The sequence below is a fragment of the Leptodactylus fuscus genome, chromosome 3, assembly GCF_031893055.1.
Source record: "Leptodactylus fuscus isolate aLepFus1 chromosome 3, aLepFus1.hap2, whole genome shotgun sequence".
NCBI classification, from domain to species: Eukaryota; Metazoa; Chordata; class Amphibia; order Anura; family Leptodactylidae; genus Leptodactylus; species Leptodactylus fuscus.
In genome coordinates this window covers 34,380,252-34,403,358 of record NC_134267.1, presented here as the reverse complement: position 1 = coordinate 34,403,358, position 23,107 = coordinate 34,380,252, and the positions used below count along the sequence as shown (strand labels likewise).

The 23,107-nt window shown below is 45.0% G+C and overlaps 1 protein-coding gene across 2 annotated transcripts in view; it reads left to right on the top strand.

Moving 5' to 3' along the window:
* APLF (aprataxin and PNKP like factor) overlaps nucleotides 1–23,107 on the top strand; it is a 511,700-nt gene that overhangs the window by 466,596 nt on the left and 21,997 nt on the right. For both annotated transcript variants that reach the window (XM_075267384.1, XM_075267383.1), the window contains 3 exons: nucleotides 4,490–4,578; nucleotides 9,655–9,941; nucleotides 18,097–18,222. In XM_075267384.1, the coding sequence (XP_075123485.1) occupies nucleotides 4,490–4,578; nucleotides 9,655–9,941; nucleotides 18,097–18,222 (502 nt within the window). The remainder of the gene's footprint in view (nucleotides 1–4,489; nucleotides 4,579–9,654; nucleotides 9,942–18,096; nucleotides 18,223–23,107) is intronic.

Sequence of the window (23,107 nt, the reverse complement as noted above, 5' to 3'; positions counted from 1 at the left end):
ACTTGGCTCTCCATCTGTAGGGTACGGTTCTATTGAGGTGAAATGGAGACGTTTCCCCACTTCTACTTCATGCCACACTGTGCCATCTTTTGCAGTCTCTGTCGGCTCATTCGCCAACCGAGCTCTCTTTTTTGGTAGAGGAGGAGTCTCCTCATCTGCAAGATAAATAATTTCAAATTAACCTTTTTGTTTTGGTTCTAAATAAAAAAGATAGTCAGGAAATAGAAATCAGTAATTTGAAAAATCTAACCTGAAGACAGCTCAGAGTCCGAATCCAGTTGAAGGACTATGTCTTCTCCATCTGAGTCAGAAGGGTTGGTGTTGCTCAGGATCAGTTCCAATGCTTGTTGAACTGTGTGCCTTCTCTGCATTTTGTTTTATTGATCCCCCACAGCACAAAAGGCTGCATGCAAATTTGCTAAGGTGTTGGGGGGTGGGCAGACACACTCAGGAGCAGCTTACATTCGTTTGTTTACACTCTCTTACAAGACCTGAGGTGGATCAACACCATTGTCCCCTGCAGATTCCTCAGACAATGGCCACATTTGCAAAAGATAGGAAGCTAATTGGAGCCATCAGAGTTGCCTGTTTGAGATTAAGGGTCATTTGACCCTCTTTCAGGACTTCAAGGGGGAGCTCGAAATTTCTGGGACTTCTAGTGTTAAAGGAGTTTGCCCATATAAGCAAGTTATCCATAGATTAGTGTACTACTTGACTGCTCGGACACCCACTGATCAGGAGAATGGGGGTCATTTGTCCCCCTATTCTGAGCGGTTGGGCTTCTGCTGATCTGCAAGTTTTCCCCTATGTACTGTATATAGGGTAACTTGTTTAGATGGGGATCCCTTTTAAAGCTTTCTAGTGGCTGTCCAAGCATTCATGGCTCTACCTTTTCCATTCACTCTCAGAATATCACATTATCTGCTACGGTGACATCCGGGGAGTCATTATTGGGATCTCTGATCACAAGCCAAGATCCCTTGTAGAATTTTTGTTTTCTTTTTCTTATATTTCAATAATGAGACTAATCTTTCTTGGTAGTCTGATATTCGGAGGTATGCTCCTCATTGCGTGGCTCCTCATGTACCGATTCATGCTTCCATAAACACATTTTTTTGTCGTCTTTTCCTCTCTTTTGTTTCTGTAATAAATTCTAGAACTTGTTTTAGCACGGTACAGCAGTTCTCCACAAAATTAAACGCCATTTATCATTGTAGTCATTAGTTCCGAGCGTTACAAGAGAGATGCGCTGCTAAAGTGATGTTTCTTGTATATTTTTGCTTTTGTTTATATATCTATTGATCTGCTCTAGTAATTAGTCTAAGAAAATAGAAGCCAGAACATTAAAGCCAGGCAGGTGATGCCAATGACATTGGTTATTGTGTCACCAGGGCGCCTCTGCCAAAGGGTGGGACACATTAGGCAGCAAATGAAAAGTCAGTTCTTTAAAGTTGATTTGTTATTTTATGCTCATATCTGCGCCCCTGTGTCTGTTGTTCTGGTCCATTGGAAGATCAGAACGACGGAAACTTAAACCACTAAAATAGCAGACACGAACGGTGCCCGGTGGACACATTTGCACTTTTTCCACTATGTGAACCCAGCCTTAAAGGGGTATTCCCACGTCGCATACTCACCACTCTTCGCTGCAGTAAATTCTTCTGTCTTCCGGCTTTGTTGTGTCATTGGTGGGCGGGGTTACATATGCAAAGACAGTGGTGAGAAGTCGTCGCTTCTATGCCGCTGGCCCTGCGGGTGCGCTGCCAATGCACTAGGCATCGGACGTACAGCCTGCACAGTGCAATACAGACCCAACATCCGCTGTAATAGAGAGGCGGATGCCGGGGAGTGTAGACACCGGCACAGGTGAAGCCAGCAGTGGCAGGAGCGATGCTGCTATTCCGCTCCTCCGCCCCCCTCCCCTCCGGAATAGCAGCATCACTCCTGCCGCTGCTGGCTTCACCTGTGCCGGCATCTACACTCCCCGGCATCCGCCTCTCTATTACAGCGGATGCCGGGTCTGTATTGGTGGCCCCTCCCCCCCCAAGTGTAAAGTGTGCACTTAGCCCCTCCTCCCTCCCCCCTCAGAGCAGCAGATACATCACTTGACTTATGACCAGATAAGTCAAGGGATGTGTAAAAAAAAAAAAAAAAAAATGAATAAAGTAAGATAGTGGACAAACAAAGCAGTTTTGCTGAAGCAATGTTTTTAGGAAAAGTCTTACATTCACATTAACAAGCAGTATAGATAGGATCCTTGTGATGGGACAACCACTTTAATTTTTATAGCCCCACATTTTGCAGTTATGTCACCGCTCCCGACTGCCGACTCACTAGTATTCACTAGAGTGTGACGTCCCTTGCGGTGAGAACATTTCCTGGGGATCCCTCCTTCAATTTAAAGCTTTATTCTATACTAGCCTCTGCTCGCGACTTCGTCTGCATGTTGTTGGCATCGATGATCCGCATATATTCAGCAAATTGCTGCCGTCGATGGTTTACCTGTTCTGGCGTTTCAGCAGCTCTCAAGTTGTCCTGCTGCTGAACTTGTTCCTCGTGCTGTGCCTGTGATTGTTCCAGCATCTCGGCAGCTCGCTGGGATGCCATATAATGAGCATGTTGTTGGCATTTATGATCCACCTGGTCTGGCATTTCGGCAGCTGTCAAGCTGGCCTGCCGCTGAACTTGTTCCTCACATCGTGCCTGTGATTGTTCCGGCATCTCAGCAGCTTGTTGGGGCACCATATAATGAGTGTGTTGTTGGCGTCGATGATCCCCCTCAGCTCTGCTTGAGGAGAAGTCTGTTGAATTCTGGTTACCTTTATAGCTATTGTTGCTTTGGAATTTTGTGACAAATTAGATTTTCCTTTTTCCCAGTATGTTTAAAATTACAAATTTTATTTGAAATTTAAAAACATAACATGAAAAGAGTGAAATTCATAATACAATAGGAAAAGAGAGGGGAAATGCTTCCTAATAACATGTGGAGTAACCGGTATCAATAATAGGCCATGTATAAGAGATTAAAGAGGTGCAACAAATCAGTAAATACATGTGTGGCTACAATGGCTCAACCTACATTCTAGGCAGTGGCATAACTAGGAATGGCGGGGCCCCGTGGCGAACTTTTGACATGCCCCCCTTCCTGACCGACACCGAAGATCTCGACCGACTACCCCCCCCCCCCCCCCTCCACACACACACACACACACACACCCCACACACACACGCCGCATTCCTGCCTGGTCAATTATGTCCCATAGTGGCTCCTGCACACAGTATTATACCCCATTGTAGCCCCTGCACACAATATTACACCCCATTGTGGCCCCTGCACACAGGATTATGCCCGATAATGAACACCCACAAACAATTATTATCCTCTGGGGTATTTTCAGACCCCAGAGTATAATAATCGGAGACCAAGGGGAGATACAGACATAAAAAAAAAGTTACTTACCTGTCTCCGGCTCCGCTGCAGTCTTTGGTGGTGTTGGCCATCTTTAATAACACACTGATGTCACATGACATTTCATACCCTCCCTCCATCTGCCCCCAGTTTCATGCACTCCTCATCTCTACCCACATTTTCATGTCCTCTCCTCCATCTCTGCCCCTAGGTTACTGTTGCTCCTCACCACACATACATACACACTCACACACACTTACACACAGGCAGACACTCTCCTTCCTGCATCTCCCTCCTCCCTTCCCCCTCCCCTTCATTACCTAGCAGCACACCTCTCCTTCTCTTTCTAGGACTGTACGGGCTATAGACACGCCCACCCAGTCATGTGACGGATGACGTCACACAAGGTCCTTTCAGCTTTCCCCCGCTCTTAGCACAGTTAACATAGTTTGTCTGTGATAACAGCGGGGGTAGCAGAGGTAGCTGTCGCCGGGCCCCTTATGTCCCGGGCCCTGTGGCAGCTGCCTCTGCTGCTATGGCGGTAGTTACGCCACTGATTCTAGGATAATATATGCAATAAGAAGTCAGCCAGATAATATGTTAAATGAATAAATAGGCACCAAATAGACCCTATTGAAAATGAAAGTGTGCATCTGATATGTACCTACCACATGGAGACGCGCCCCAGTTTGCGTTTAGTTGGACCATCATTTATTTTTCAACAAGAAACACACACACACACACACACACACCCTTAGAATTTTGAAGAATTGGACAAAAAAAGTCATTTATGTATATGTCATCAAACTTGATTACCTCAATGGGAGTTGAGCTGCACTACCCAGTATGGCCATTTCACAGTGTATGGCGTCTTTTGCTTCGGGCTCCACACACTGTATAGTTCTTAGTATGGAGGCTGCTGGAAACAGATAATCTGTGGCGGTGCCAGGTGTTGAACCTCCCCAGTTTCATATTGATGACCAATACCAAACATCCACCCAGCACTGGGATAATCCTTATACCATATAAGAGTGTATAAAAGTAATTCAAGGTTATTATATCTCTGCTGATTTTTTTCAGGGAAAAAGAAGAGAACTGTAACACCGAGGGCTGAAACAACATCTCATAAACCAAAAGCTGAAGACAATCCTGGGAAGAAACAGCCAGAGGTAAGATGCTCTTCTTGAATTACTTTTTTTTTTTTTTTTTTTGAGGGGGTACAGCCCTAAACCATGGAGAGGAGACCATAAACCTTTTGTTTAGGTAAACGTCTGAGAGTAGACTTTAGGGAATCAGAAGGCTGTAAATCTTTACTAGATGTTCAATATTATGTCCTGGCCAGCCCTAATATAGTTTATGGGGTCTCCAGGTAACCGTGCGGACCCAAACAACAGATACCCAAATGCTAGTGTGAACCTAGGAGTAATAAGCTAATAGAAGTGACAAAAAATCACAATACACACAAAGGTTCTGAGTCCAATGTATGTAGTGAGAGACAGATAGAAGCGCTCACCTCCTTTCTGTTTTGCCTTGTGCCAAAGCTGACCTGTCCCCTTGTATAGGGCTGTACAGTTGTACGAGATACTGAAAATATGTATAAAATATTATCGAGCTTACCATTTTCTCGCTTTTCTTAATTTAATATTTTCGATATACCTCCTGTGGTCCATGCAGGTTACTCAGTACAGGTGTGGTCATTCTCACAGGCTTCCATACTTTTTACAATAGCCCCACGGCTTTTCCACTATTTTATTACCATGTGCCCACTCTTAGCTTAGCTCTACTTTGGTTAAGGACTCCAGTTTCTCGCAAAACATGTTCAACACAATATTGCAACATCATGGCAAAAACCTTTGACAGGCCACAATTCACAACGCAACCACACACCATATCATGTATTGATGGAATATCACAGACTCGTGTTGTTTTGAAAAGCTGGTCATATTGTTGAATAGTTATCGAACAGGTCCTGCCAAGAGGAACGTTAGGGAAGGTTACATACATAAACTGCTTATTATAATGTCATGGATATGGAATATGCAAATGGAGGGAAAAGAGGAGCATGCTCCAGCACCACCTTTTTGCAGGTAGATCCCTATGGATCAATACATGGCTTTTCTTAAAGCCTAATTGCATAATCTGGGAATAATATCCAAGCCAAAATAACTTCTTCCAAAGGAAGAGGAACCCATCCATAGACAACTGTTTTAAGGTTACTGCCTCTCATTAGTGCACAGGTCTAGATGTAGGTCAGAAGGGGTAAAGTCTCCTTTTAAGGAGAAACCTACAGGGACTTATTTGAATAATCCATTCCCGAAATAGCAGGGCATGCAGTCTAATAAGACCTCTTTGGTGGAATAGAAGAACCCGTTCTAGCACCACCTTTAGGAGGAGTTATTTTGGCTTGGGTATGATTCCCAGATTATCCAATCAATTTTATGAAAAACCATGCATTGATCTGTAGGGCTTTGCCCTCTAAATGGTTGCACTAGAGCACAAAACCCCTTTTCCACCAAAGAGCTCTTTTTTGCAGGTTACTTGCCCAGAATTCTTAGCAGGGTATGCATGGTCTAATAAGTCTCCATGCACCACATGGTGGAGTCTCTTTAATAAAACATAGTACCCCTTCTGACCAATATGATGGGAAAAAAAAGGCTACAATTTACTTTACATAAACATTAGAGATGAGCGAACAGTGTTCTATCGAACACATGTTCGATCGGATATCAGGGTGTTCGCCATGTTCGAATCGAATCGAACACCGCGTGGTAAAGTGCGCCAAAATTCGATTCCCCTCCCACCTTCCCTGGCGCCTTTTTTGCACCAATAACAGCGCAGGGGAGGTGGGACAGGAACTACGACACTGGGGGCATTGAAAAAAATTGGAAAAAGTCATTGGCTGCCGAAATCAGGTGACCTCCATTTTAGACGAATAGTGGATTTCAAATCCGGGTCATATGAGAATGTGAACTTTGTGACTATGAGACAGGGATAGCTGTACAGGCAGGGATAGCTAGGGATAACCTTTATTTAGGGGGGAATGTTATTAAAAATAACTTTTTGGGGCTCTATCGGGTGTGTAATTGTGATTTTTGTGAGATAAACTTTTTCCCATAGGGATGCATTGGCCAGCGCTGATTGGCCGAATTCCGTACTCTGGCCAATCAGTGCTGGCCAATGCATTCTATTAGCTTGATGAAGCAGAGTGTGCACAAGGGTTCAAGCGCACCCTCGGCTCTGATGTAGCAGAGCTGAGGCTGCACAAGGGTTCAAGCGCACCCTCGGCTCTGATGTAGGAGAGCCGAGGGTGCACTTGAACCCTTCTGCACCCTCGGCTCTGCTACATCAGAGCCGAGGGTGCGCTTGAACCCTTGTGCACACTCTGCTTCATCAAGCTAATAGAATGCATTGGCCAGCGCTGATTGGCCAGAGTACGGAACTCGACCAATCAGCGCTGGCTCTGCTGGAGGAGGCGGAGTCTAAGATCGCTCCACACCAGTCTCCATTCAGGTCCAACCTTAGACTCCGCCTCCTCCAGCAGAGCCAGCGCTGATTGGCCGAATTCCGTACTCTGGCCAATCAGCACTGGCTAATGCATTGTATTGGCGTGATGAAGCAGTGCTGAATGTGTGTGCTTAGCACACACATTCAGCTCTACTTCATCGGGCTAATAGAATGCATTGGCCAGCGCTGATTGGCCAGAGTACGGAATTCGGCCAATCAGCGCTGGCTCTGCTGTAGGAGGCGGAGTCTAAGATCGCTCCACACCAGTCTCCATTCAGGTCCGACCTTAGACTCTGCCTCCTCCAGCAGAGCCAGCGCTGATTGGCCGAATTCCGTACTCTGGCCAATCAGCACTGGCTAATGCATTGTATTGGCGTGATGAAGCAGTGCTGAATGAGTGTGCTTAACACACACATTCAGCTCTACTTCATCGGGCTAATAGAATGCATTGGCCAATCAGCGCTGGCCAATGCATTCTATTAGCGTGAACTGAGTTTGCACAGGGGTTCTAGTGCACCCTCGGCTCTGCTACATCAGATTGCTACATCTGATGTAGCAGTGCCGAGTGTGCATCAGATGTGTAGTTGAGCAAAACTGACTCAGCACTGCTAAGTCTCTGCATTCGCATAGGAATGCATTGGCCAGCCTTCGGCCAATCAGCGCCGGCTCTGCCGGAGGAGGCGGAGTCTAAGGTCGGACCTGAATGGAGACTGGTGTGGAGCGATCTTAGACTCCGCCTCCTCCAGCAGAGCCAGCGCTGATTGGTCGAGTTCCGTACTCTGGCCAATCAGCACTGGCCAATGCATTTCTATGGGGAAAAGTTAGCTTGCGAAAATCGCAAACTGACAGGGATTTCCATGAAATAAAGTGACTTTTATGCCCCCAGACATGCTTCCCCTGCTGTCCCAGTGTCATTCCAGGGTGTTGGTATCATTTCCTGGGGTGTCATAGTGGACTTGGTGACCCTCCAGACACGAATTTGGGTTTCCCCCTTAACGAGTTTATGTTCCCCATAGACTATAATGGGGTTCGAAACCCATTCGAACACTCGAACAGTGAGCGGCTGTTCGAATCGAATTTCGAACCTCGAACATTTTAGTGTTCGCTCATCTCTAATAAACATTGCCTTGAAGTCCTTGTTAACCTTTTTTTTTATCCAAAACTGAATTTATGTAATATTTTTTTTTTCTTTTTATCCATTCCAATACTTTCCTACCAATGCTTACGTGTTGCAGGCCTCTTGTGTCTGTCACGTACTGCAGCAAAAATAAAAAAAAAAATCAATTGAAGAAAATGAAAATGTTGCCTGTGTTGTATTCAGCATAATGTGCGGTGAGATGGAACATTATGTCTCTGTTTATTACCAGAAATTTCATCGCTCAGCACTATATAGACCACAAACTTGTCCCTAACCTGCACTATTACAATCTGTGCAGGGACACTGGAGGTTAATAGGTCTGTATTAGAAGAAGTACAAGGATGTAAAGGGGATATTAAATTAATACAGAATACAAGGCCATGGTAGTGCGGGAGGGAAATGCAAATATATTATCATTCCCTGCTTGCTTTCTGTTGCACCTTATGCAGCCCATATCACCCTTCTGCATTATGAGGACATAGACTTTCTGTTCTTTTCTTTCTGTATTGATGATTGTCTTATTTTCCTATCTCACCTCCTCCCCACACGCTCTCCTTCACAGTGCCCCGCCGCTCGGTCTTCTCTCTGTTTTCCGTTTTCGCCTGTGGCATTGCACGTCCTTTTCTGTCTGAAAGCATACTGTGAATGTAAACTAGACGCTCAAATGTAGACGCTCAAAAGAAGCCATTACATTGGGCCACATGTACAGTAAAACGATTAGACGAATCTTCCCATTGATGCTCGAGAGACGACTTTGTCATTTTCACCACTTTGTCATTTTCTCGGCGGGTGAGCCTTTGACTAATATGGACTTTCGTTTATTAGCACGAGAGCAAACCTAAAATATATTTCTTCCTCTTAGATTTCTTTACTAGGCCCCATGCACATGACCGTAATGTATAGGGTTGAGCCGATCTTGAGATTTCAGGATCGATTTCAAAATCTGATTTCCGATCACTTTCCAGCCGATCGTGATCGTGAAGTTTGCTCGATCGCCAATCAGGATCCGATCTTTTCCGATCCCGATACTCAACTCTAGTCAATGCTTCTCTATGAGAAAAGGCACTTGAGGGTTGAGCCGATCTTGAAATAATCACTGATCTCGATCCCGCTGGAAAAGGTTGGGTCAGAATTCCGATCACGATCATTAAATTTACTCGATTGCCGATCAGAATCCGGAGATCTGTACCTGAAAGTCTCTTCATAATTCAGGGGTAGCTCACATTAGCGGGGAAATTAATAAAGACTGGTATACACAATGACAGTCTTAAGAAACTCTCCCCAGTGTGATTTAGTGATTTTCTGCCATAAGATGTCTATTGTGCAGAGTTTTACTAGCATAACACAATATTATATTAAAATGGTTTCTTAACTAAATTCAAGAAGAGGCAGAAGCTTTATTTCCCTCTAACAGACAAAATAGTTAGCGGTTAAAGCGAAAATAAGTGTCCTGCTCGATCTTTGGGAGGGATGCCACCCAAAACTCTCTTTGAAGTGAAGGCGAGTAGGAAATCCTTCTGCCGGCAGGTGCATTTTGCATGGGGGGACCAGTTGCAAAATCTGCTGTGTGAACCGTGTTCTTCTTTCTTTTGTATTTTACCAGGTCTCCCTGCCGATAACCTCCACTAGTTTGACTACAGCAGCCAAGCCAGTGGTAGAGAACAAGGATGAAGATATGACAGAGGAGCACATGGACCACACTCTCAAACTCTCTACCCCTCCACCTAGCGACAGTAGTGCACCGGGAAGTCCGTCTGCCTCCGACAACAAGCCTTCAATCTCTAAAGCAGTTAGCAATGACAACATCAGTCTTAGTCCAGAGTCATCCCAGAGCACCCAGCAAAGCCAAAAAACGAGAACTCCCTGCATGTATGGAGAGCAGTGCTACAGGTAATGTCATGACCATATGGTGAGAACAAGCCTTTACATTTACAGGCTGAATTGTTGCTTTTGTCCTGTTATTTATGGGAACATCTGAATGTGGTAAAGACTAAGACAAGGTTTAACCAATTGTAGTCCATCTTTGACCTATTAGAGGTTGCGCGTATATCTACCACTAGTATACAATGGTTACTGAACTTTTCCAGCAGTCAGGTTCAGGGATAGATTTCTAGGGAGGGCAGAATGGACAATTTCCGAGGGATCTTGAAGCACTTGGCTCTTTCTATTCCCATTGAATACTACTAAAGCCTGGACGTATGAAAAGATCCAAAGCAAACCTCCAGGAATGTGAGCCTATGGCGGGTGTGTTCAAACTGTATAAGCACTGTATGTCGTAGGTATACATTAGTGAGGTTTTCTAACATATACCCCTGTCTCCGATGTATGAGGCATACATGGCTCATAGGCTCAAAAAAAAAACTCTTTGCCCCCACTGACCACAAAAACAGAGAGTGACTTACATCCCAATGTGACTAAATCGAGGGCCAAGCAGACACACTGCCAATCCATTTACCATATATACTCAAGTATAAGCCAAATTTTTTTTTTTCAAAATCACTCCTTTCCCTAGAATAGACACAAAAGTAGAAAATGACTGTGAAACACATACACATTAGGTATCCCTGTGTGCCCGGTCTACTGAATATAGGGGATCTGCAGTGCTCCTGTTCTGTCGGGAAGGGGTTAATAGGAGCACTGCAGATACCCTATATTCAGCCAGGCTGAATTCCACGTGGGGAAAAAAAAAACAGTCCTCAGGGAAGGGGCAGACAGACAAACAAAACACCCTTTCCCAGCACCCAGCAACTACTGCACCCAAAAACTCCGACCAGTTTAAGTTTTGAAATTTTCCAGTGGCTCCTGTACCCCCTAACCCCCCCACCCCCACCCCACCCCACCCCTTCGGCTTATACTCGAGTCAATAAGTTTTCCCGTTTTTTTGTGGTAAAAATTGGGGCCTTGACTTATATTTGGGTCGGCTTATACTCGGTATATACGGCAGTTTGTTGAGTCATAGAAATAAATGGAGCCTCAGCAAAAAATATATACAGTCAACAAACGAGAGCTTAGTCAGGTGATTTGGGGACAAGTCTTTACATACAGACTTGTTCACCTAACCATTGGCCCATGTAGGTAGAGTAGTGGGAGAAGGGACAATATGGTTTCTCATTATCTATATTACTGTGTTAATTTTGCATCCAGACATTAGATATACAGTATGTCAGGTAGAATAGATTACTGTGAAGTCATTGTCTTATATATTAGAATTAGTCGTCTGCAAGGTAATTATTTTCTCTATTGATTTTCAGAGCAAGGGCGAGCCTATAAATGTGAGCGAGGTCAGCAGTTTCCTGTCCAAGGGAAAACAATAGTTTATACAATATTATAGGTGATCAATGTGAAGTTAATGCCATCACGTAAAGACTATATTACGGTATAATTGCAATGCAGGACTTGAAATTGAGCCAAAATTTTTATGGTTTTTAGTGATCGAAAACATTGGGTTACCATACATTGATGTGGACTTTGGTGATTCAACCAATAGGAGGATGGGCCAATGGATAGCACTGTTTTCCGCAGAGAATGGCTCCTCGTGTTTGTGTGGATTTTCTTCCATACTCCAGTTTCCTCTCACATGCTTTGGCATACTGGGAATATAGATTGTAAGCTCTGTATGGGACCGGGAGCAATGACAGTATCTGTAAAGGACTGTAGAATATGTTGGTGCTCTATAAGGAAGCAAAATAAAGAAGACAGCAGGAACATAACGGGAATGCAAGACCCCGTAGTGTCCATGTCATACCATTAATATGTACAGGCTATTTTACAACAGTCACAATACTGGCTGCCATAAATGTTGGCCTGTGCTTTGGTGGATTTACAAAGTAGCAGTAGGGAGTTTATAGTCTCTATGGTTTCATTATCTTACATTTATAGCACTTTAGCATAGAAAAGGAGACAATTTGGTATCAAGCTTGTGCCGATGCACCTCAGCTGAGGGCGGGTTCACACCTGCGCCCGGCCTCCGTTTTCAGGTCTCCGTCTTCTGCCCGAGAAACTGGACAGGAGACGGAAACCAGCAGTCACTTTTCAAACCCATTAATTTGAATGGGTTTGCAAAGTGTCCTCTCGTGTGCGTCTTCTGGTCTCCGCGGCAAAACCATTTTTTTTTAACCGGACACAAAGTCGGACATGCAGGACCTTAGAAAAATAACTGTTTCGCCGCTAACACTAGGTTCACACTAGCGTTCGTTCTCCGTTCTGTGGTTTCCGTCTTCTGCATGCAGAAGACGGAAATCTGTCAGATCGGGTCCAGTTGTGAGCGGTGGTGAGCGTTTTATGCTCTCCACCGCGAAACCGTTTTTTTAAATCGGACACAGAGTACTGCATGTCCGACTCTGTGTCCGGTTTAAAAAATCCGGTTTCACGGCGGAGAGCATAAAACGCTCACCACCGCTCACGGCCGGACATCTTTCAAACCCATTCAAATGAATAGGTATGAAAGAGTCCTGTCGGTTTCCATCTCCTGCTCTGTTTTGTGCAGGAAGTGGAAACCTGCAGAACGGACGCAGATGTGAACGAGCCCTGAGACCACAAAACGCTCACAGGCAAACACTGACTGCCGGGTTTCCGTCTCCTGTCAACAGGACACGGAAACTTGAAAACAGAGACCAGGCGCTGGTGCGAACCCACCCTGAATAGGGTTAAACCCCCCTGAATAATTGATGGCCTTTTGTAATCTATATGTATTATGCTAAAAACAATTTTCTCTTTGGGTTTAAATAAAAATATTGCTTTGTTTAGCATATATAGCTGACGTGTACAATATATAGACTACATAGCAAGCTCCTTAGGAGAAACCATCGTCCGATACACACAACATAACAAGCTCCTTAGAATATAGACCATCAGCAGATATACACTGTCTGATAATGATGACTTATCCTAAGGGTACCTCATCAGTATCAGAGACCTGGAAACCCCTTTATAGGCTCTGTCACCAGGTTGTCCTTTTCCAAGATACTCATTTATTTCACAATATGCAAATGAGCCATCTGGGGCACCGAGGGCGACTATATTGCTCCAAAATGCTATGCTCATGATTGCATGTGAATGTTGTAAATGACTTACTTGCGCTACAATATACATGATCCAGTGTGACTGTTGTAAATGACCCACATGATTGTACAAGTGGCACTTTATGTACCCAGGTCATGGTCATTAGACTAACCTTCTATTCACCATCCTATTAACATGAACATCAGAGTCTGAGAATTCATTTGTGCTATGAAATATTCTCTTTATGGTGACCTTATTAACCCGGATGCCATTGGCGGCATTTTTACATAGCTGTCATCTGTAATGAGCTCTTGACTTTTAATACCTCTGGTAATGTAATGTAAAGTTATAAGAGGCAGCTAAGGTTAAGGACCATGTAATGAATGGTATAAAAGTATTTTTGTGTAACGAACTCGCTGTCAAATTTCCATAAAAATGTAATGGAAATTTATATATACAGATATATACATATATAATTGTGTGCAGTCAGTAGATCTATCTGTCTGTCTCTATCTATCCATCCATCCATCCGTGTGTGTTTATGTACAGTGAAGGAAATAATTATTTGATCCCTTGCTGTATAAAAGACTCAATGAATCAGTCAAACTGTAACCTCTACAACATGGCCAAGACCAAAGATCTTTCTGAGGATGTCGGAGACAAGATCATAGACCTGCACAAGGTTGGAGCGGGCTACAAAACCATAAGTAAGGTGCTGGGTGAGAAGGAGACAACTGTTGGTGCAATAGTAAGAAAATGGAAGAAATACAAAATGACTGTCAATCGACATCGATCTGGGGCTCCTTGCAAAATTTCACCTCGTGGGGTATCCTTGATCATGAGGAAGGTGAGAGATCAGCCTAAAACTACACGGGGGAACTTGTTAACGATCTCATGGCGGCAGCTGGGACCGCAGTCACCAAGCAAACTATTGGTAAAACATTATGCCGTTATGGATTAAAATCTCGCTGTGTTTGGAGGAAGAGAAATGCTGCCAATGAGACAAAGAACACCGTCCCCACTGCCAAGCATGGAGGTGGAAACCTTATGTCTTGTAGAGATGAGCGAACAGTGAAATGTTCAAAATTTGATTCGAGTAGCCCCTCAAAACTTGACTGTTCGAACGAATATTGAACCCCATTATAGTCTATGGGGAAAAAATACTTGTTAAGGGGGAAACCAATATTCGACTCAGGAGGGTCACCAAGTCCACTATGACACCTCAGGAAATGATGACAACACCTCGGGATTGCAACTGGGACAGCAGGGGAAGCATGTCTGGGGGCATCTAATCAAAGTCCCTGTATTACGCCACTAATAATGCGGGAGCTGACTTTTCCCCATAGGAAAGCATTGGCCAGCGTTGATTTGCCGAATGCCGTACAGTGTACAGCATTCAGCCAATCAACGCTAGTTCTGCCGGGGGAGGCAGAGTCTAAGATCGGTCCACAGCAGTTCCGGAGATGTAGCAGTGCTGTGCGGTCAACGCTGCTACATCTGAAATGTACAGAGCTCTGTCAACTTTGCTACATCTGAGATCGGACCACAATGGAGACTGCTGTGGACCGATCTTAGACTCCGCCTCCTCCGGCAGAACCAGTGTTGATTGGCCGAATGCTGTACACTGTATGGTATTCGGCCAATCAACGCTGGCCAATGCTATCCTATGGGGAAAAGTCAGCTCCCGCATAACACAAGCTGACAGGGATCCCGACTAACATATAATGGGCTGCCACGAGATAGAGCCCCAAAGAGCTGGGTGAGTAACCTTCCTACCAAAACAAAGGTAATCCCTAGCTAACCCTGCCTGTACATCTATCCCTGTCTCACAGTCATATAGTTCACAGTCTCATATGAACCGGATCTGAAATCCACTATTCGTATAAAGTGGAGGTCACCTGATTTAGCCAGCCAATTACTTTTTCTGATTTTTTTTCGATGCCTCTGTTGTTGTAGTTCCTGTCCCACCTCCCCTGCACAGTTATTGGTGCAAAAAAAAAGCGCCAGGGAAGGTGGTAGGGGAATCAAATTTTTAGTGAGTTTGCCACGTGGTGTTCGACTGGAATCGAACATCTCGAACAGTTTGATATCCGATCGAACATGTACTCGGTCGAACGCTGTTTGCTCATCTCTAATGTCTTGTGGTTGTTTCTCTGCTAAGGGCACAGGATTACTTCACCGCATCAATGGGAGAATGGATGGAGCCTTGTACCGTAAAATCCTTCTCTCCGCCAGGACGTTAAAAATGGGTCGTGGCTGGGTCTTCCAGCAGGACAATGACCCAAAACATACAGCCAAGGCAACAAAGGAGTGGCTCAAAAAGAAGCACATTAAGGTCATAGAGTGGCCTAGCCGGTCTCCAGACCCTGGTGGAGTTTGGTGGAACTTGCTGACCATATAATGCGCATGATGACAAATCCCTTTATTTCTTCTTCTGTCTGCAGCTAGGACTGTACTGAACGACATGTTTTCCCTTGGTAATATCAGTTCTGCTGATCTAAGTGCAAGCCCTTGTGACCGCTTTACGGTGTGTGATAGAAATCTGTGTATTTGCGATGCCTGTAGTCCTGCTTATCTCTCATAAGGTTTATGAGTAAGGCTTAAACTCCCTCTTAGGTACGAGCCTAGTTGTTTGCGACATTGTTTTTTTCACTATGAATCATGCAGATGTACAATGTCGTATGTATCCTTATACTGACTTTTTGATAGAATCTGCTAAATTTAATTTACAATAGGTGACCGTACCGATGATGTCCTTGACTTTTCCTCCAAGTATATGGGAATCACAGCCTGTACCTTTCATGAAAAGCATTTAGAAACAACTCGAAATGTTCACCTTTTCTTTTACCCATTTCCCTCTTTGTCTCTGGTCTTTTATCTGACCTTGTATTGTGGTCCTTTATTAATGTTATTCCATTTCGATTTTCTCTAAATATTCATCCACTTCGCATCAGCACCAGATATGTTCTTTTTCCACAATGTTCATTGCATTGATGTATTCAGAATTGGCTCCTTAAGTGGCTATTGTTTAAGGGAGTATTTTGCAATGGCAGATTCCTTTAGTTCGTTGCATTTGATTCAAGCTGAACTACTTGCGGTCAGTTGTACCCTTAAGGCCTTATTTTCACAAACGTGTCCAAGGAAAATGGAGTGTTTTCCATCCAGATGAATCTCCGAACTAGATGGTAGTCTGGTTGTAACATAGAAGCCATTAAAAAGAACATACACATCATTGACATGTATGACGAGTGCTGTCCTGTAAAAAAGAAATGTGGAAGTTCTAGGATTTACAGTGGTGAAGTTTGAAAATCCAAATCCTATTTTTCTATGTGGTTGACTTGTAAATTATTATTTTTTTTTTAATGTTTTTTTTTATGTACGCCACGATGTCAAGGACAGCGGGCTGTGGACCCACTGTGTGATGTAACCGTTTTGGCATAGAGCCTTCCTCAAGGAAGTTGTCGTAGTAGCCTCCACAGTGTTCACTTTTTAAAGGGATTCTACTTTTAAAAATCTTTTTTCTGTGGCTAACACATCGGAATAGCCTTTAGAAAGGCTATTCGTCTCCTACCTTTAGATGGGATCTCCGCCGCGCCGTTCCTTAGTAATACCGGTTTTTACCGGTATGTAAATGAGTTCTTTGGCAGTGATGGGGGCGGGCCCCAGCGCTGAAAATGTGATGAGGGCGTCCCCACCACCGCCTGAGAACAGGATCCTGCGCCTCCTCTATCTTCTGCTGGATCCTCCCCTTATTTCTTTGGCAGCTTCACCTCTGTCGGCTCTGACACTAGTAGAGCCGACTGCGCATGCGCGGCCATAGTTCTGAGGCCGCAATTGCGCGCATGCGCAGTCGGCTCTACTAGTGTCTCAGTGGCAGAGCCAACTGTGCAGGCGACAGAAGAAAGACGAAGAAAGAAGGGGAGGATCCAGCAGAAGATAGAGGCGGCGCAGGATCCTGTTCTTGGGCAGCGGTGGGGACACCCTCATCGCATTTTCAGCGCTGGGGCCCGCCCCCATCGCTGCCAGAGAACTAATTTACATACCGGTAAAAACCGGTATTTCTAAGGAACGGTGCGGCGGAGATCCCATCTAAAGGTAAGAGACAAATAGCCTTTCTAAAGGCTATTCCGACGTGTTATCCACAGAAAAAAAGATTTTTAATGATAGAATCCCTTTAATCCCGTATAGGAATCTGGACTTCACTATGGCGAGACTACCAGATAGCTGACTCTTGATGTGGTCCCAGTATAGGTGGTGGTTGGCCTAGTGTCAGAGAGACAATGGTGTACACCACCAGAGTGTCAGACAAAAGAGTATGGGCCAAAGGTCTGTGGCGGATGGCAACTGTGCAAACTTGTAAACAGGCCAAAGTCTGGGTGGGCAGCTCAGATTAGGGATAGGCATAGGTCGTACACAGAACCCAGCGCCGGAAGAAGACGTGAAGAGAGGCTGTTCCAGACAAAGATGAAGGCGGCGCTGGAGAGTTCTCTCACAGCATTGGGGACGCCCCCAGTGCTGCGAGAGAACTCATTTGCATACAGACTAAAACTGCGATTTCTACCGAACGGCGGCCCGGAGAAGACATCTAAAGGTAGGAGAAGAATAGCCTTTCTTAAGGCTATTCTGACATGGTAAGCAGAAAATATACAATTTTAATGATAGAATCCCTTTAAGAATCAGCAATGGATTTGCTCATTTGCCCTACTGGAGGCAGAGACAGGACTGTAAGGTGGAGCAAAGCCAGGTAAGCTGACATTTGTGCTGCCAAAGGAGACTTGATTTCGGTGGACATGGACCACCTGTCTGAGGTTCAGGGTGTAGACGAACAGGAAGATTAACTCCGTTTTGGAGGTGACTGGAAAGGAGTGGAATTATAAGCTGGTGGCATTCATAGGAGGTGTATGGCAGAAGAGCCTCCAAACAAAGGAGCCTTATTTCGTGATGTACATGTCTAACACTCTCTATTCTTTTCTTCTTCTGTTTCCTGTTTAAATGCATGAAATGCACAATTTACATATTAAGTATATGTTTTCTTCGTTTCTAGAAAAAACCCGGTTCACTTCCAAGAATTCAGTCACCCAGGAGACAGCGATTACCGTGACGTTGACAATTGGAGTCAGGACGACAATGATGACAGGCCGGAGTGTCCCTATGGTACAGACTGTTACAGGTAAGAACAAAACACTTAAGAGTTTGCTATTATGGAGTTGTCTTTAAAAAGACACCCCATTACCTGCTCATTTATACCCAGTAAGTGGTGACAGGCGTATTGTCTTATCTGAGCATCTACATCACCTCTCAGAATCCGGGCGAGGAAGATTTGTAATGATGTGTGTTGTTCTTTGTAGAAGTACGGTCATTGGCATTCTTTCATCTTGTCACTTTGGACTTGTCCCAGGAGATTATGACTGAACATGTCTAATGTCTCTGTGACGGGTGGGGGGGGGGAGGGGGACTGTTCTAAGGTACTCAACACGAAGAACATAAAAAAACAGAACGTTTAACCTCTTCAGGAATAACCTATTGTAGCGATACAGACCACAAGAATTTCATTGCTTTCACATCAGTACTTTTAGATAACCATAACTCTCTTATTTTTTTCAGTGTAGCCATATGAGGGCTTGTTTTTTGCAGGGCAGTTTATATTTTTTAATGCCATCATTTTAGGGTAGATACAAGTTTTTGATTAAAGTTTATTAACACTTTCTGGCAGGTAATGCAGGAACAATTCAACCATTTTTTCGTGCTTTAAATTTAGCACTTTCGCACATCTACCATGTGGCGTAAAGGTGGTGTAATTATTCTGCAGGTCAGTGAAGTCGTAGAGATACTAAATGTGTACAGTACTTGGCATATAGTTAAATGCAAAGTGTCAAAAGGAAATTACCTATTACCCGTGACTTCGTCCGCAGCCCTCTCACCCCCTGCGCGACCCACCTCCAGCGCGGCCCCAGCCCCGCACTCCTTGGTGACCCTAGTGCCCCCCCCCCCCCCCCCCCCCCCCGGACACGCTACAGTGCCCATGCCCTTCTTCCGCCATGGCACCGCCACCACTCCTGCCCGCGCACCCCACCGGCCCCCGTCCACAGGCACGCGACAACGGCCCCCACCAGTTCAACACACACAAACGCCCCCAGGGCACCCCCACCCCACTCCCCCGTGGGTCCACACCAGAACTCTCTCCCCCTGAACTCCCAAACCCCCTTAATCCCCCCCCACCCCCTCCCTCCCCGAAGCCCCTACACCCGACAACCCCCACATCGAGCGTGCTACAGCGTGGCCCAGCACGGCTACATGGCAGCCTAGGCCGCGCAGCATGTGCAGGCCAGGCACTGGGCGAACAGCACCTGGCCCGCTGTCTGCACCGATAAGGTTGTGGCGTGATACATGTGACGCGGCCGCAACATAAGCCGGCATGTGCAGTCCTTTCCCCACAGTCTGTTCTTCCAGCCGTCAAGTTTCTGGGCACGTGCGGCTGTCTGCCGAACGGGTGGTTGCGTGGCCGCAACCTAAGCCGGCAACAGGGGAGGGAGCGCGCAGCTGGCCGGCAAGGCAGCGTTGCTCCGGAGCTGCGACCAGCTGCCATGTTCTTCGGTGCGCACTTGCTCACTTGTGTTGCCCAAGCAATGCCGCCAACTTATCAGGTCGCTCTGCTTCCCCTGCAGCCCGCCCACAGACTGCCACGAACCAATAAGATCAACGCTGAAAGACCTGCTCTGACGTCATCTCAGGTCCTGCAGCGGCACCGGAGCCAATTTTTGCCAGTCGGGGTCAAGATTTTGAGGGAGTGCGGGACCATACGGTCAAGCCTCTCCCACAACAGCTCAATGGAGTTGTGATCTGGTGACAGCGCTGGCCACTCCATTACAGATAGAATACAGCTGCCTGCTTCGTCCCTAAATAGTTATTGCATTATTTGGAGGCGCCTTTGGGTCATTGTCCTGTTGTGGGATGAAATTGCCTCCAATCAAGCGCTGACCACAGGGTATGGCATGGCATTGCAAAATGGAGTGATAGCCTCCCTTATTCAAAATCCCTTTTACCTTGTACAAATCTCCCACTTTACCAGCACCAAAGCAACCCCAGACCATCACATTACCTCGGCTGTTCTAAGTACTCTAAGCACTATTCTTCACTTTTTCTGTGCTGAAATCACTGCAGCTGCGGAGCACAGAAGAATTCTGGAACAGAATGGTCTGTTCCATTATATTATATATGGGGCCCCACTATATTATATCTGGGGTTATTATAGTGCATGCGAGGGCACTATAGAAGCCATTATATTGCATGTGAGGGACCTATGGAGGCCATTATATTACATGTATGGCATTGTGGGACCATAATATTACAATTGGGATATTGTACATGCTGCAGGCACCAAAGGGGCCATTCTATTGTGAGTGAGGACCGTTCTACTACATGTGGGGACATTGATGAGGACTATTGCATAACAGTTGACGGAAACTCCAAAGGAAGCCCTACTTTGGTAACATTTATAAGTGATCACTACTTTGGGGGTACTTGCTTGGGACTTTTTGTTACTAGGGGTTACTTTGATAGAAAAGTTTAAGAAACACTGCACTATGCTATTTAAAGCCTTATTTTCCGTGGGTTCTAATGATGCCAGTTTGAAGTGCATAAAACTTCACTTAATTTTCTTGGTTTTACAATTAAAAAACAGCATTTTTAGAATTTTATCAATGTACACTTTACAGAGTCAGGACTGCACCTTCCATTAGGCAAGATGAGTATCTTTGCCTCAGGCGGCAGATTACAGACTACCTGAGGGGACGTCACTGATCTGTCTACCAGTCAGGAGGGCACACTATGCAGGATCTGCTGCAGGAGAGCTCTATATATATATTTGGGTAGAGAAGCTGGATCCTAAATTTTGGACTACCTTATAGGTCATCCAGTAAGTCACATTAAACCCCTTTAATAGCGATCATGCACTTGCTTGAACTCTGCTCCTTCTGTGGTCTTATGAGGAGGGTTTCTCTGATCATGGGAGTCATATTGATGGGTCCTCATAGATCATACATTTATCTTTTCCCAATTGGAAAATGTTGTTTCTGAGAAAACCGTGAAGGGCTCAGCCAACTCCAAGAATAGCAAGTGCACAATGTATACATTGATGACATCATATTGTTTTCTCCGGTGTAAACGGACTACAAATAATTGGAACAATCCTTTACACTTTAATAAGATGAAGTGTTTCTTATGCGGAGTGCTAATATGTTTCAGGAGATTAAAAAGGCAATTGATTATATCTGCAGACATTACTGCAGGGCTTAAAGGGACGGCGTAGTAAATAAATTATTACCTTTTATTTTATTTTGTACAAAGCAATTTTATTTTGAGTTGGTTTTGGTGTTATCTTAACTATCAATTGAAAAATTGATTGAAAATAATGTATTCCTATGACTGCAGGCTAAACATCTGCCTCGCTTTGCTGTTAAAAGGGAAGATACTGTACACTTATATGGACACAAAAGTACACAGCGCATACATCATTTATTAGATGGTACAGTGACATGGCAGACTAAATGGCTGCCACTATTTAAAGCAAACGTAACTCTATCTATACTGAGTTATACATACTTGAGGAATGTTCACACAATGGAAAATGAACAGGAAGTTCAGATGGACTTCCACCTCAAATTCCACTCCACTTTCCTCCTCTTCAGCTTTCTGCCATGACTTTCTCCTACTGATTAGGCTGAGTTCAGACCGGGTTTTTTTGGTTCGGAATTTGACGCGGAGGCCGCCTCAGGTTCCAGACCAAAAAAACGGTAGCCGTGACTGGATGCTGGTGCAGTGCACTGGAATCCAGTCGCGGTACTCCACCCTGGATTAGGCCCAAATGAATGGGCCTAGTCAGGAGGGAGTGTCTTCAGACTTACGTCCACGGCTGAACCGGCCACGGAATCCACCTGAAGAAGTTTGTTCCCACTTTTTCTGTGAGTGGGAACAAACCGCTCGTGGAAAAAAGAAATGAACAACACCCATTTTACCCGGATTCCGCGTCCAAATCCTGACCAAAAAATCCCATCTGAACTCAAACTTAGAGTCAGAGGAATGACTCAACACGGGAGTCCTGAGACTGAATCCGCAGCAGTACTGAATAGGACACTGATTTCTAGCCACGACTGGATGCCGATGCAGTGCACCAGCATTCCGTTGCGGTATCCCGCTCCTGATTAGGCCCGAATGAATGGGCCTAATCAGGAGCAGGCCTCCAGCCAGGGACGCCGCTGTTGACTCAGCAGCGGAATCTGCGGCAAGATAGATCATAGTGCTTGTTTTTCCGCTATTAGCTAGCGGGGAAAAAAAGCAAGCGGCTTCCATTGAAGTCAATGGGAGCCATTTTTGCAGGCGGATTTTGAGGCAGAGTCCGTGTCAAAATCTGCCTGCAAAAACCTCCGTGTGAACATACCCTCATTGTGTGACTATAAACGCTGCTGCTGCTGTAAAGTTGTCATGCATTAAGCTTTCTGTAGCTGTCAGACCTTTGCTATGCTTAACCTATCAGCAGTTGAGAGGAGGGATATTTAAGGTCTGTTCTCAATGTCTCATGTGCCTGCTATTAGTTAACTATTATTAAGTTTGGCTTTGTTTATCGGATATTCCCTTGTCTTGTCTGATTTTGGAGTTGACTTTGACCCTTGCATTGACCCTAGTCTGGATACGTTTACTCTTTTGATTCAACTCTGCTGTTTTGATCTGCCTAGCAAGTAGTTTTGTGGAACCTGGTTTGTATTCAGATTGTGGACCATCTATTTTTTTCACTTGGCATAAGTCCAACCAGGTTTGCGGCGGGCTGTGGTGGAGAACGTTTGTAGTACCTTAGATGTATCTCCCAGCACAATGTGAGTTTTAGGTTGCTTTTTCTACTTCTCTACTGCCATTTCTGAAATCTCAAGATCGCCTCAACCATATTCTACTATTTTCCTGTGTATTTTCTGTATCAATTGCTCTCCGTTTTCTAGATCTCTGCTTGCTGTCATACTTTGTTTGCTTCTAGTGTATTATACAGTCCATGGTCATGTGATGAA